General features: G+C 36.0%; 1 protein-coding gene across 1 annotated transcript in view; it reads left to right on the top strand.

Annotated features, from left to right (window-relative positions):
- dnah5l (dynein, axonemal, heavy chain 5 like) overlaps nucleotides 1-15,564 on the top strand; it is a 49,952-nt gene that overhangs the window by 3,137 nt on the left and 31,251 nt on the right. Inside the window, exons 4-32 of the mRNA XM_067434400.1 lie at nucleotides 1,282-1,470; nucleotides 1,557-1,631; nucleotides 1,728-1,802; nucleotides 3,445-3,516; nucleotides 3,615-3,713; nucleotides 4,291-4,477; nucleotides 5,442-5,607; nucleotides 5,729-5,822; nucleotides 5,984-6,082; nucleotides 6,242-6,423; nucleotides 6,506-6,625; nucleotides 6,702-6,903; nucleotides 6,994-7,089; nucleotides 7,219-7,389; nucleotides 7,561-7,650; nucleotides 8,477-8,632; nucleotides 8,867-9,006; nucleotides 9,318-9,469; nucleotides 10,196-10,403; nucleotides 10,810-10,897; nucleotides 11,290-11,410; nucleotides 11,522-11,688; nucleotides 12,560-12,652; nucleotides 12,865-13,068; nucleotides 14,045-14,125; nucleotides 14,216-14,620; nucleotides 14,797-14,915; nucleotides 15,003-15,139; nucleotides 15,366-15,528. Of these exons, the coding sequence (XP_067290501.1) occupies nucleotides 1,282-1,470; nucleotides 1,557-1,631; nucleotides 1,728-1,802; nucleotides 3,445-3,516; nucleotides 3,615-3,713; nucleotides 4,291-4,477; nucleotides 5,442-5,607; nucleotides 5,729-5,822; nucleotides 5,984-6,082; nucleotides 6,242-6,423; nucleotides 6,506-6,625; nucleotides 6,702-6,903; nucleotides 6,994-7,089; nucleotides 7,219-7,389; nucleotides 7,561-7,650; nucleotides 8,477-8,632; nucleotides 8,867-9,006; nucleotides 9,318-9,469; nucleotides 10,196-10,403; nucleotides 10,810-10,897; nucleotides 11,290-11,410; nucleotides 11,522-11,688; nucleotides 12,560-12,652; nucleotides 12,865-13,068; nucleotides 14,045-14,125; nucleotides 14,216-14,620; nucleotides 14,797-14,915; nucleotides 15,003-15,139; nucleotides 15,366-15,528 (4,151 nt within the window). The remainder of the gene's footprint in view (nucleotides 1-1,281; nucleotides 1,471-1,556; nucleotides 1,632-1,727; nucleotides 1,803-3,444; nucleotides 3,517-3,614; nucleotides 3,714-4,290; nucleotides 4,478-5,441; nucleotides 5,608-5,728; nucleotides 5,823-5,983; nucleotides 6,083-6,241; nucleotides 6,424-6,505; nucleotides 6,626-6,701; nucleotides 6,904-6,993; nucleotides 7,090-7,218; nucleotides 7,390-7,560; nucleotides 7,651-8,476; nucleotides 8,633-8,866; nucleotides 9,007-9,317; nucleotides 9,470-10,195; nucleotides 10,404-10,809; nucleotides 10,898-11,289; nucleotides 11,411-11,521; nucleotides 11,689-12,559; nucleotides 12,653-12,864; nucleotides 13,069-14,044; nucleotides 14,126-14,215; nucleotides 14,621-14,796; nucleotides 14,916-15,002; nucleotides 15,140-15,365; nucleotides 15,529-15,564) is intronic.

Raw genomic sequence — 15,564 nt, 5'->3', positions numbered from 1 at the left:
AAAGGTTATTAATAATTATTTTATTTTTTCAGTTAAATTTAACTGTTAACAGGGGCTTTTGCACCAGGTAGTTATTGGAGGTCAATTATAATAGGAACTAGCCAACAGGTCCCGAGAACTACATTTTCCTCTAGGGACATTTTCCAGACATTTTCGCACAAAGAGAATGAACTCTAAAGGATGTAAGCCTGGTGACAGTGACATCATTTAAAGGTGCACTATGGGAACATTTTGTTAGTTAAATATCCAAAAACCACTAGGCCAGTGTTGTATATTTTATTCAGTTGAGTTCTTACAATATCCCAAATGTTTCCAACTATTTGTAAATCGTCAGAAAATCTCTTTCATATCTGCGTTACCCTGTGTTTTTATTTTGCAGAAGCGCTTTACTCTTACTGCAGTGTGCAACGTGTTATAGCATCCGCCGAGTGAACGCACTAAGTAACATAATTTTTTAACACACTCAAATGTCTTTAATATGATAAACAAAGCTGCATAACCTTATACTCATGACCAGAAAAGCGGAAATGGCGCCGGCGACTGTGGCATGATAAAAGTCCCGCTACTTGCGAGGCGTGTGTCGCGCTTGTCTCATTAACAATTGTGCCAGCAGACTCACTCAGCTCCCACAACATTTTGTCAGGCTCTGCTTCATACTACAGTAACGTTAATAATCGCATCCATGAACACGACTTCTTTCGGAGTCCTATCCTGATTCTTTTCCATCAGCTATGAGGTGAAGACCACATGTCCCAAGATGCTGCGCTCAAATGTGGTGTTATCAAACAATGCCTTTGTTTTGAATAGGGAACCAGCAGATGGAAAAGTTACATAGTGCACCTTTATTAGCTTTCTGTATGCCAATCAATGTACACTTAAGTCACTGAAAGTTTCTTTTGTGCTGGGTTAGACCCAACTCTGAAGTAGGAGCTAATTGAATTGAATCCATTTACATTTATGCATTTGGCAGACGCTTTTATCCAAAGCGACTTACATTGCATTCAAGGTACACATTTTTACATTATTGTCAGTTCTTGCTTTCCCTGGGAATCGAACCCATGACGTTGACGTTGCTAGCGCCATGCTCTACTGGTTGAGCTACAGGAAAACTACAGGAGAGCTACAGGAATCCCTAATATAACTAAAATGTTCCCAGTTCCTGCACGGACTACGCTGTTAGTTATAGGAACTGTGAAAACATTCCTCTGGTGCAAAAGCCCTATATGTATCAAATATCTGTAGTTTGCACGTAAGCTGATTTGACTTTTCCTTCTTTCTCAGGTGTCCGGGAAGCGCTCTGGGATGCTGATGAATGAAGCCCAGAAAGAGAATGCTAAACAGGTCAAAATAATCAAAGATGAGCGCAGAGCAGCTCTTGATGGCCGATACAGGTACCTCATCTCAATCATTGCAGAGATGATCAGCCTGGGGGACATGGAAGTCGAGGAGGCTATCATCTCTGATGATAAGGTGTGTAAAATATGACACTATTGACATGCTCAAAATCACAGAATATGTGGTTGCCATGCATAAATTTGTGTATGTGTATTCTACAGTTCTACATGATTGAGAAATTCTTCTCAGCCAATGGTTCAAAGAGTCTAATGTTCTTCTACCAAGTCGCAGTATCGGTAAAACACACAACTTAATAGTGGCTTTGAAATATAATTTAAGCATCTGCCCACCATGATACTAACAAGTTAATACCTATGTGTATTTCTCTATAGGGACCTTCTTTAAGTGATACCTTAAATTTAGCCACGGGACAGAAGAAACTGCTTATCACAACAGGCACTAGTGAGGTACAAAAACACTTGTATATTGTAGTTAATTAATAACTGTTGCTTTAAATAACTTGAAATGCAATGTAACGTTCTTAATTATTAGCATTTGTATATCAAGGGCTAAGGTATGCATTGACATTACTGTTACTCTTTTAAAAAAGCCCTAACTACCATTCAGGTCTGTGCAATGTTTATTTTAAAGAAATGTATACTTTTATTCAGCAAAAACACATTAAATTGATCAAAGGTGTAATGTATACAATGCATTAAAATGCAAAACAGATATTTTAAATTGTAATAATGTCTCAGTATTACAGTTTTTACTAGCCTGGTTAAAACCATTCTCAGTAGTAACTGGGTTATGGTCTGGCAAAGCTTCATAGATAAACCTTTTCCAAAGGTGTGTCACCAACGGAAGTCGCTCAAATGCCTCTATGCGCAATTGGATAACCCTAAAACCAATCAGAGCGATGGAGATGACATGCAGCGCAACGGAGAAACATCTGAGACTCTGACAGCAATTCTCTGTTTGTGATTTTGAGGAAGATGTTGCAATGGCTTCTGACGACTTTTGCCATTGTTGTAAAATAAATATGATAATAGCTGGTGTCCACCGCCACTCCAACATTTGTGCAAAATTTGTAAACCCTAATAGCATCTCAGATAGACTGAAACATCTCGGATTGAAGGTCGAACAGAAAACATGAAGCATTGATCGCATTTGCCCCTGTTGTAAGGCATTTGAATTGCGATTAGAACGTGATTTGCAATATTTTGAAAATAAATTAATATTGATGAGTCTTTGGAAAATTATGTCTCACAAACTTTATTTATTTCAGATGTGTTAGAACATTTTCAGACTTGAGCATAGTTACGCTAGTTATGTATTTACAATTATTTACATGACTATCAGATCTAGTGTGAGGAAATAAGCACAGAAAATCCAGATTCAGAGCTGCTGTATGGTGTTAGCACTACATGATCACACTCCCCATCCTCCTCATTAAAGTAATCGGTGTAATCCACATCTGGAAGCCGAGTGTTGTTCTTTGCTCGGGTTTTAACGAAAAGGAAAAGTTTAAATCGCGATAGCTGATTCGAATGAGAGATGTTCCACGGCGGCATCCATCTTTGTAATGTACTAATCTGCTTCACCGTCACTGCACTGTCATCATCGTTTAAAGCCTGCCGCATTGTTTCTGATTGGTGCCGGATTTCGACAGATTAGATATGGGCTTGAATGGGCTCTTTGCCAGACTACTTGCAGAGCAAATCCAAATTAGCTGGAAGTTTTCTGTTTTTTTGTAAGTTTTTACTTTAGTTTTGATAAAATTTATTTTAACATAAATCTTACTGACCCCAAACGTGTTCATTTTGACAGCCCTATATATATATATACATATATAAAATTTAAATGTTTGGGATTAGTAAGATTTATTTATATTTTTATTATGTGTGATATACAGTATAAAGTATGTATACAGGCACAGCAAGATCAGTCAGAAAGACAAGTTATTCCAGTGGGACTTTCCCTGCAATTAATGCAGTTTAAGTAGCTTTGGATGGACAGCATGTCCTAAATTGCGAGTGACAAAGTAACTATATGTGCATGTTGCTAAGGAGAAAAACAATGAACTGGGTTACTATTCACTGATTGCAGGCTCTTACCGGGCAGTGTTTGTTTTTCACAAGAATTACAGACAAGGCCATATCAACTACAAACATAACGCAGGTCAGTGTGGGGAGTTTGTTAGTTTTTTTTTGTTGTGTAACTGGCCCTGTTTGGTATCATCTATCAGTCATCTGATTGTCTTATGTCATTCTCTGCAGGAGGTGAATTTTGAAATGCTTGACTGCTCAGAGACAAGTGTCCTGCACAGTTTGGAGTTTCTTTTTCAAGGCATGAACCAAGCCCTTAAGTCACAAGAGGTATGATATGATTCCATGAATTTGTTGAATGATGCTGGGAAATTGGCCTGCATAGTATATCTAAATCCATTGGTGAAATTTTTCGTTGAACCATAGGCTTATATAAAAAAAGTATATTTGGAATAAATCATTTTTTACATGAATAAGTCGCACTATAATTATATTAAAGCACAATAATTATAGTAAATCTTTTTATTTATTTTTTTTATTACATTTTTGGCTATTTATTGAAAAAAGGACAGTTTTAAAGGGTCAATGAAATCACATTGCATCTATATGCTGGTGTACTGGAGAACTTTTACAATATACACACTTTTAGAATTTCAGTCTTCTCTTCCTTGAAAACTGGAAAATATTAAAGACTCGTCTTACCTATACAAACTAAAAAAAATGCTTTCAAGAACCCTCCCCCCCCATAAATACCAATGTACAATTTCAACATCAAATTTCTGACAATTGAATAGCAAAGTATAGCATTTATGAACATAAGTTAAGTCATTAGAATGCGGTATACTACAGACTGGGACTACTGAACTATCAGAACCGACCCATGATGTTAATCAAACTTTTTCTCTAGGAATGGGGAACTATAAAAGATGGCCAAATCCACCCAGATGTGCAAGACTTCCTGATATCTGTGGATAAGTCCTCCTCTAACCTCTCTTCAGTGATAAGGAACATGAATGAAAAGTTTAAGCTTCATAACATCCCATCAGCCCCTGATCTGAGTCACATAAAGACGGCTGAAGACTATAGTGTTGCAGGTAAGGGGACAAATATGGGCAAAAGATAAATTAATCATAATTCTTCAAACTCAAAGTAGTGTTAATTTCATTAATGAAAATATGAAAATATTAAAATGAGATGATACAAACGTCCTTAAACAATAACTGTAACTATATCAACATGCAATATCGTTGACAAAAAAAGACAAGTCTACAATTGCGGAGAAGAGAAGCGTTCATGCTTGAGGTGGTCAGATTTCAATACTTGAAATCCCCAAACAGAGTTTTTCTGTTAAAAGAACAGATTCTATTCAGTGTTTTAAACTCTCTCTCGCGCACATACAGATAATCGGAAAAAAACAATAAACAAGTACGCTGCTTTTCAGCAATCTCCATTTGAAATGTTCTGCTTAAATTAAAGTGTCATTCAGTGAGTCTGTGTTGTGTCACAACTCACAAGCAGCTTGTGCAGTTTGTGCGACTAAAACTGCAGAATTTTTGTTGTTGTTTTAATAGAAAAAAACATTAAAGTAATATGAAATTTCACTGTTTTTATTTTTTAGAGAAGTTTCTTATTAATCTATTAGGCTAAACTGGCCAGACATTTAGTAGACTAAAACTTGACTGTACAAAAAAGGTCAAGGTGGACTAAAAAGCACATTTAACTATGCCTTTAACACATTGATCTGATATTACCAAGACTGAGACTTTATATAACAAAAAATAGCTGACGAAATTAACACTAATTCAAAGTAACAATGTTTATGTAAGGGCTTAACACGTGTTTCATAAATGGACAATGTTAACACTTAGCTGTTAGCAATTGCATAGCAATTCTCCCAATGACAATTTTTTTGTGCACATAAAATAACATGCTTACTTTTAAGAACATAAAAAATAAATAGCACACACAAACAGTGGGTCAAACAGATGGCAAAAATTACAAGCTAGTCCCAAACCTTAGCTGTTGTGTTAATCTCTCTTTTTTGTCTTTGGCTTTAAGTTAAAAACTCTGAGCTGGTAGAAGTTCTAGAAACAGTGCTGTTACACTGGGCCAAGCAGATAGAACAAGTGCTTACAGAGGGTGAACGCATTAGGAAAGAAGCAGATAATGTTGGACCCTTAGCAGAGCTGGCACACTGGAAGCGCAGAGTTATCACATTCAGCAGGTACTACTCCATCCAGAAGTGTGTGTCTTTTTCCTCAATAATAACATACAAGATTGGTATTTAATTTAGTGCCTTTATTTATTTAATTTATTAGATTTACTGTGTAATCATGTTTTTTCAGCCTCATGGATGAAATCAAGGACCCTTATGTGAAGAAGGTCTTTTTTATATTGCATCTGGCCAAGTCCAAGACAATAAGTAAATGGAAGGAACTGGTCAGTTCAGTAGATGTTTTGTTCTGCTTTGCTTTTTCATACATTTTCATATTTTTCATATTACTTTAATAAGAATGTTTGAACTGTTAAGAACTTTTGTACATTGTATATTTAATACCTGATTTACATGTTGTTTGTATTTTGCTGTTTTCTACCCATAGGATATAAATATTACTGTTGTGTCCAATGAGGCTAAAAACAATGTGAAATATCTATCGACTCTGGACAATTTCTTTGAACTTTTGGAAGAAAGCACTCCAGTAAGCTCCAAAATTGTATATTATACATTCTTCAGAAAAAAAAATATATAACCAAGAGTGCCATTTATGGAACACTTTAAGGGTCAAATTTTTAGCTTGTGCTCCAGCTGCAATATAATATTTCAGTAATACTGTATATATTTCTACTTTTTGTTTTAGACTACCATGCTGAAACATATTCCTAAACTGATGAACAACATACAAATGATTCAGAGAGTGTCTCAATATTACAACACCTCAGAACACATGACATCACTCTTTGTGAAGGTCACTAATCAAATGGTGACCACCAGCAAGGCTTATCTCTGTCAAGGGGTGATGAAAGTCTGGGACTTGGAAAGGTTGGACTTCTTTGCCTTTAGAACTGTGTCTCTAAAGTTGGAATATAGATTAAATACATTGATACATTGTATTCCCATTTAGAAAGGAACTGCTCAAGAGGATGAAAGAATGTATACAGTTGAACCAGGAGTACCAGCAATGCTTCCACCAAATGAAAGAGAACTTACAGCAGAACCCTCTTGAACAGAAATTTGAATTGAGGTCCGTAAACCATAGCTTTAAAGTCAACTTGTATATTTAGTATATTTAACATAGCTCTGCTGTGTCATACCAACAGTGAAAATTACATCTTCGGAAAGTTCGACACATTCTGCAGACGTCTGGAGAAGTTAACAGACATGGCCATAACTCTTGAAGATTTTTCAGCCCTGCAGTTTTTGAAAGTTGAAGGTGTTGAGAAGATATACATGCGCTACCAAGCTATTGTCACCAGCATCAAATCCAAGACCTACAATGTGCTTGATCATCGCAAATTAGAGGTAAGATCTCTTCTTGCTGCATTTCTTTGATTTAGTCTTATGTTTTTATTTAGACAACTATCACTCATGACATGACATTATGTCTTTTAGTTTGACAATGACTACAGTGAGTTCCGAAATCAAATCCAGGCCCTGTATCAGTCTCTAGATGCACTGATTGACACTTGGCTTCAACAACCACTCACTGTAAGGCCATTTTATATACATATTATTAATTGAACATTTGAATGAAGGATCCATTCATTACAGTACATGACCAATAGATTGTGTAAATGTATTCCTCCTACACTGAAACTTTTTTTACTGCACCCACAGACTGAGCAGATCCTTGACCTGTTGTCCAAATTTGAGAACAGTGTTGGCAAACGAATGGACCTCAAACAGAAGTATATGGTAGTTCTGCAACGGTATGAGAATGACCTTGAGTTTGTGCGCACATGCTACCAAAAAGAGAAGGACAATCCAAATGGTTTACAACTGACCCCTGTAAGTTCCCTTTTGAGGAGTTAACATACTTGTTATTCATATTTAAAAAAATGTAATACTATTAATGTTTTAAAAAATGCAAACATGCTCACAACTTATTTAAGAATATAACACAAGACAGCAGTGTTACTGGGACTAAAATGTTAAAGTGTTTTACATTTTCTTTTGCAGCTGGCTAAGAAAATTGCATGGTCACAACGTCTGTTTAGAAAAATTGACTTGCCAATGCAAATCCTAAAAGACAAATTACACATTATGCAGGTAATATGCAAAGACAAGATTGTCATGTCTAATCATCAATAAATGAACACAGTTAAAGGTGCACTATGTAGTATTTTTGCAGTAAAATATCCAAAAACCACCAGGCCAGTGATATACTTACAATATCCCAAATGTTTCCAACTATTTGTAAATTGTGAAAAAATTGCTATTTTAACCAAGGAGCCGGGGCGCTTGAGCATAGCGTCTGAGGGAGTCACCTGTCAATTGCGTCATATCTGCGTTACCTTCAGTTTCCAGTTTTATTTTGCAGAAGTGCTTTACTCTTAGCAGTGTGAACAAGTGTCACAGCAGCCGCTGACTGAATGCACAGTAACGTCATGACATCATTTTAAACACCTAAATGTATCTAATATGATAAACAGAGCTACGTTAACTCATACTCATGACCAGAAAAGCGGTAATAGCGCCGACGCCCGGCGACTGTGTCTCGTCACAGTAAAAGTCCCGCTGCTCACGAGGCGTGTGTTGTTCATCTCATTAACAATCGCTCCAGCGGCCTCGCTCAGTTCTACAACACTCTGTCCTGCTCTGCTTCATACTACAGTTACATTAATAATCGCATCAATGAACATGATTTCTGCCGGAGTCCTATCCCGATTCTTTTCCACCAGCTATGAGGTGAAGACCACATGTCCCAAGATGCTGTGCTCAAACATGCCATCATCAAACTACAGCTTTGTTTTGAATAGGCAACCTCTAGTGGATGGAAAAGTTGCATAGTGCACCTTTAACTTTAATTTAAATGGAGTTTGTTTCTGAAAAAAATAAAATAATTTAGACTCAATTATTTTGTCTTGACTTTTAGACAGCAGATAGGAGGAAGTTTATTCAAGGATACAACAGACTTGCTGTCGTGCTCATGAAGTATGAAATGATACATCACAGAGCTTGGATTGAAGGTGTAGATCTTGGACTAGATGGTCTCAGTGCTTCACTGCTGATCAGACACCCAGAAACTGAGGTTTGCGTCTACTTTTCACTACAAGTTTATCACTTCAAGCCAAAATTTCAAGACATTTTTCATTGACAAAATGTATCAGTACTGTGAATGTATGTATTTAATAAAAAAAATGTTTTACCTGTTATGTATAAAATCCAAACTGTACGCTCATAAAATCATGAAAATCTGAAAGGAATTTGTTTTATGGATTAGGTAATTAAATATTTATTTACCTTAAACATTATTTGTGGCTAGGAGTTCTATGTGAATCTTGACCCTCTGGTCCTGGAGGTATTGCAAGAGGCAAATAGCATGTATCAGATGGGTGCAGATGTACCCGATCTTATCCGCAACATGGTTGCCAAACAACCTCAGTTGAAGGAGTATCGTGACAAGTGAGTGCATGAAAGAGATTTACCTTACATTAAAATTATAGTGATCATATTACACCAGTAATTTTCAACTTAATTTTTTAAAAAATATATATGTGACATGTACAGTTGCTACGTGAAGAGTTCCAAATCAGGCTTGTAAGAGATTCTATGATGGTTAGGATGTACTGTATGGTGGCATTAGAAAAAGTGACGTCGCACACAGGTTTAGGACAAAGCTACTAATATAAACAAACAAGCATAAATTATTGTTCGGAATTTAATTTTGATGTTAATAATTTTATTAACATGAAGTGGAATTTCAATGTTTTTAGATTACAGAGTATGCTGAGAGAATTTAATACAGTAGTCAGGAGGATACCCAGTATGCTGATGTCCACGATGAAGCCCTTTATCAGATCTGTAAAGACTGCCCTCTACCCTGGACTGATCTCTATCTCATGGACTTCCCTCTATATTGACTCATGTAAAACAATTATTTCATGAATCCATGCTTTCATCATCCATGCTAATTTTAGTATGCAAAATGTTTACAGAAGCCCTAAAAAGTATTTGGGTAACACTTTACAATAAGGTTCATTAGTTAACATGAACTAATAATGAACTGCACTTATAAAGCATTATTTATCTTTGTTAATGTTAATTTCAACATTTACTAATACATTATTAAAATCTTGTTAACATTAGTTAATGCACTGTAAACTAACATGAACAAACCATAAACAGCTGTATTTTTATTAACTAACGTTAGAAAAGATTAACAAATACAGTAACAAATGTACTGCTCACAGTTAGTTCATGTTAATACATTAAGCAACAAGATAATTGATCTATTTAAGCAATAATACATTAACTAATGTTAACAAATGAGACCTTATTGTAAAGTGTTACCAGTATTTACTTCTCTTTTTTTTTTAAATATCTGAACTGTATTGCATTAGATAAAATATCAATATCACTCCCTTTAATAACTAAACTTTGCATATATAGAATGAGATTAAGTCCTCATTGAGCGTATTAACCCGCAGTGTGTATGTGCCGAATGAAAAGTCATGCACTATGCAGTATACGCTGCCTTAGAGTTTGGGTCACTTTTTAGAAATATGAGGTTCATTTTATTGCTCAATTAAGACTTTTGTATTAAGGTTTATCATCTTATGTCTGTTTTAATTATTTTCCTAATGTTTCTCAGTCATAGGCTCTGTGAGCAAGGCACTACAGAAGCTGAAACAAGTAGTGAAAGTTGTTATGGATATTCTGGAATGTCGAATTGATAGTGTCTTAAAATCCATGTCTTCCACTAATCTGCTGATACTGGGCAAATACGAACCAGTTACACCCGAGAAATTCCTCACCAATACAGAGACTAAAATCCGCACTGCGAAAGAATTGCTGACGATGTGAGTGACACTTTTATGTAAATGTACTTTTACTTTTATGTAAATGTAAAACATAGTATTTGTCTTTATTTAATTAATTTGACAATTTAATTTAATATTTAATTTGACGAGAAAACAAAGCTGCGAGGACTAGAAATTCAGACCATACAAAAAAAGTTCCTCTGACTTAGGTCAGGGATTATGTCTTCTTTTCTGATCATATTCTATTCAGATCAAAAGGGGAAATTTTCAATCTTTCTTCGACTTTCGAACAGCTAAATAGGCATAAAGCTTCAAAAACCCTTGAACAGAACATAATTCTATCCCTCAAAGCGTTGTTTTCATGCATGTAAAATTAAATTGGATATCCTGTCTAAGGTTCATAGTGATTTGAAATAATTTGAGAATTCCTTTATTTTCATTCAAGTGCAAGCCAGCAGGTGGAGGGCTCAATTTTGGAGTTGGTTGAGGAACTGAATACAGTGCTGAAACCTTCAGAAAGAGTCAACTTGCAGGTGCTATAAACAGATCAATTATCAACTCGCTTTGACAAGTTAATTATTGTGTGTAATTCTGAAATACTTTTTAGCACTCGATTAGACAACTTGTTGCTCATTAAGGCCAAATCACTGTGTGCAGACAGACGGCAACAGACACTTCGTTAGGTTTTGTCAGATCATTGTGTTACCACTGTCAGAGTCTGTTGCCATCTGTCAGAGCTTGTTTTTGCCCATTCAACATGCTGAATCGCAATTAGAAATTGACATGCTGTAATCCGGTGACTGTCACCGTTGGATTGCGTCTGTCTATGCAGTGTGAATTGGCCTTTATAATGTGTTATATTACTGTTATAAACTCTCACAGGACACATTAGTAGTTTTGTGAGAAAATCTTCACGTGTGTTCAGAACTACCAATGTTTGCATCCTGATGCCAAGCAGAGGACACGTTGTCTACAGTGTCTCCCATGTACTGTCTACATCATGATAGGACATGTGTGTCAGAGAAACACAGATGCTCTGGTCAAAGGTATGCATGCATTATGTAATCATGCATCAGGGTTTCTTCTCAAAATGGACACCCTTATTTGAAATGAATTTATCTGTAAGAGTCACTCTTTTTTTTTTCTTCCTTTGATAGCTACCAAATGCTCTCTAGATGCTTTGCGATGTCGGCTGCTTGTTGTGACATCCACGCATCGTTCTTCATCTAAAAAAAAAGCTACCACTCAGTTTCCTCTTTTAAGGGCTTCAGTTGAGTTGGCCATTCCCAACATCGTCATCAGACCAAGTTTAGAGCACATACAGGTACTGATGTGAAAACAGCATAATACCAGATATAAAGTATACCCTCTAAAAAATGCTAGGTTGTTTCAACCCAAATTTGGGTAGAATATGAACAAACCCAACTGTTGGGTTAAAATGTAATTTATTTTTAACTGTTGGGTGTGCCCATATTTGACCTAAATTTGTGTTGAAACAATCTAGCATTTTTTAGAGAACACTTCTGTACAAACATGTGGGGTCAGGAAGTTTTTTATACATTTTTTTATTATTTGCAGGGAATTAATGTTTTTCGTCAGCAAAGATGCATTAAATTGATTAAAAACATTTAGGTTTTATATTTCTTTCAACAACAAAAAAACAGTTATTTTCAGCTTTCTATTTTCTACCAAAGAATCCTGAAAAAATGATCAGTTTCCACAAAAATGTGAAGCAGTACAACTGTTTGCATCATTTGCAATAATAAGAAATGTTTCTTGAGCAGCAAAATCATCATATTAGAATGATTTCTGAAAGGTCATGTGACACTGAAGAATGGAGTAATGATGCTGAAAATTCAGCTTTGATCACAGGAATAAATTACATTTTAAAATATACTAGAATAGATTTAAATATGTTTTTAAATAATATTTCACAATATTACTAAATTATTTTTTTAAATGCAGCCTTGATTAGCATCTGACAATTATTTCAAAAACAATTATTGACCTCAAGCTTTTGAACAGTACACAAACATAGAATAATAAAATGTTAAATAAAATAGATTTTTATAAACCACCATACCTTGTGTATAAATTCACTTATACTTTACTATGTAATATGAATTACAATTTAAATGCTAAGACTTTAGTTTGGCTTTACAGTTCTTAAACACTCACTTGTCCTTGTTTTGCAGGGCATTCTCAATAAAGCAGTAAACATGGTGCTTTCAATGGCAAAGGATATTCCACTCTGGACATTTTGCAAGATCCAACAGGAACAATGGGAGGTAAAATAATTAAAAGAATGATCCAGATTCAAAACAAGTTAAACTTATAAATACTGTGCATTGCCTCATAGACGTTTATTGTCCATGGAAAGTGCACCACTGTACACTTGATTTTACTTCCAAAAGTATTATGTGGTAATCAATAGCATGCCACAGATGCTTTATAAACTTTTGTCAGAGATTAGTTGGCTAGAAGTCTTGTGACTCCACAGGCAGAGCAGCTAGCAGCGCGGGAGAATGGAGACGAGACTCTGGTGACTAAACCACTCATGCTGAGGTCTCTGGACAGACAGGTGATGGAACATAAGGATGTGAACAAGGCTCTGGCGCAGCTTCTCCCTGTGGTGTCCTCCCTCAAAGTAGATGCTGGGAACATCCTGGAAGGGTTGTCTCAGTTTTCAGCCCTGTGGAGCCAGGTAAAATCTATACATTTAAATCAGTGCAGTCCATTTAGAGCACTAACATAAAACACTAAAATGTATAAAGCATGTAACACGTGTAAACTACAAAACCTGTCTAGACTATGTCTGTGTCATATTTGACGTGCCATGAGGAAAACTATATATATATATATATATATATATATATATATATAAAGGAGTGATCCAGACATGTTTTTGACAGGCAAATACACATTGGCCACATACACTGTAGTTTCAGGAGTGACATTCTTATGCATTTACACATTTAAATGCAGGAGTGAACCCCCTAAAGTATACCATGTGTGTACAGAACAGAACTCGCTCCTGAAACTGATGATTGACACCGTAGTAACCATAGCAACGTTCCGGTGTCTTGTGTGTTTGGTCTCCACTATTCTGACCAAAGAAATATTAAAGCGACAAAAATCTCATTACGTTCAGCATTTTTTTATGTAAGTTTTTATTAAAGTCATGTGTGTTTTGCTTATGCATGAAAAGACTGCTTTACAGACTCGTGCAGTGTTGCCATGTCCAATTATTATAAGATTTTTGGGGCTTGTTGTTTAAGGTTGGCTCATAAAGCGATTGAGTTTACAGTTATTAAAAGTGAGCAGGTGCTGGTCGTGATATTTTCAACATTAAGCATTTGGAATTTTGGTTTATTGTGGGCTTGTTCTTCTTTCTCTGTGATTTCTTGCACTACACACATACAAAGGAGAGAAACATCTCTGATGCATGTTAAAATATGTCATTAACAACTGTATGTTCAGTTTGGTTCCCTATACTCTGCATAGAATTTGTGAAAATGTGGTTGTCACTACCTGCATTTTTCAAGAGTTACTTCAGATGTTGAATGTGGTTGTCACTCCCTTAAATGACTGAAATGTGTGAATTTATCTGTAGTGTGTACATGCCCATGTATAGCATCAGGACATCAAAATTTGTGACATACATTTTTTTTTAAATTCAGGACCTAGCAGAACAGGTGAACGCATTTTTGGAGACCAAACCACATTTGGCAGAATTCACTGCCCAACTGTCTAAGTACTCTGTACGTAATTGTTAAATAATTGTTATAAAACTTAAAGACAGCTACAGTTTAACTGAGTGATATTAACGTCCTCTACATTTTTGTCATCAGAAATTTGAGACCCTAATTCAAAAGCTGCCTTCCACAAGCATTGCGGGCCCTATCCTCTGCGAAACTGACTCCCTCAAACTGTCCCTCATTCAAGAGTGTCGCACCTGGAAACGTGCATTTGGGGCAGCTCTAAACCAGAAGGCCTCTGTGAACATGGCAGAGATTAGCTCTTTTGTGGATGGGGTGAGCAGGCAGCTGCAAAGGCCCATCTCTGACCTGGATGATGTGAGGGAAACTATGGCTGCTGTGCAGGAGGTGCATCAGGCAGAGATACGGATAGACACACTCATAGGACCGGTGGAGGAGTCGTTCACACTGCTGAATCGCCATGAGCTGTACTACAGTGATGGAAATGCAGAAAAAATTGATAGGGTCGTGTATGCTTGGAAGGAACTTCATGTGATGGTAAGGGAAGTGCTTTTTGAGACCCAATGAAATAATGTTAAAATAAATAGTTGTTTATTTTCTTTAATTTTTCTATTTTGAAGGACATAGAGAATCATCTTTACCTTGTCTTCATGGGTTTTCATTTTGTAAGCATTTGCTTGTAAATGTTTGATGATCTGTTTTGTATTTTGAAGGTTAAAGAAACACAGAATAAGCTCTTGGAAGTTCAGCCTCAAATGAAGGCAGAGCTTGTAGCTGGAGTTGAGATCTTCCAGAAATCTGTGCAAGATTTCTATGATGACTATGATAACAGGTTAATTTGCATATTCTATTCATGTAATCTCTTATGTACCTCTATCAGTGATTACAGTGTCTTAATAAATCCTCTGTGTGTGTTCAGTGGTCCTGGAGTAACAGGTTTGTCTCCACGTGAAGCCAGTGACAGGTTGCAAGTTTATCAGGCCAGGTTTGATGAACTGTGGAGGAAATATGTCACCTTTTCCAGTGGCGAAGAACTGTTTGGCCTCCCTGTTAAAGGTATCTGAAGTGTTGAAATTAGTTGTGCTGCTTAACATTCTTTATGGAAAGCATAAAATATATTTGTCATGATTTTTATTGAATATTAAATTAATCTTAATGTTAAAAAAAACATTATTCTATAAACATATTTTAAACTTACTGATCCCAAACTTTTGAAAGGTTGTGTACATTGAGTCGTTAGGTTTTTGCATCTTTGTAATCTCTCTTTTTTTTGTTTTTTCAGAATATCCTGATCTTCACAGAATCAAACGAGAGCTCAACCTTTTGTCCAAGCTGTACAGCCTCTACAATTCTGTCACAGACAGCGTTACTGGATATTATGACATATTATGGGCCGACCTCAATATAGATAAGATAAATAGTGAACTGCTGGATTTTCAGAATAGGTTTTTATGATTCCCACTTTCTAAAACTTTAACGAA

This window comes from Pseudorasbora parva, chromosome 24 (assembly GCF_024679245.1).
Source record: "Pseudorasbora parva isolate DD20220531a chromosome 24, ASM2467924v1, whole genome shotgun sequence".
NCBI lineage: Eukaryota > Metazoa > Chordata > Actinopteri > Cypriniformes > Gobionidae > Pseudorasbora > Pseudorasbora parva.
Note: the sequence above shows the minus strand (reverse complement) of the source record. Positions and strands in the feature narration are given on the sequence as shown.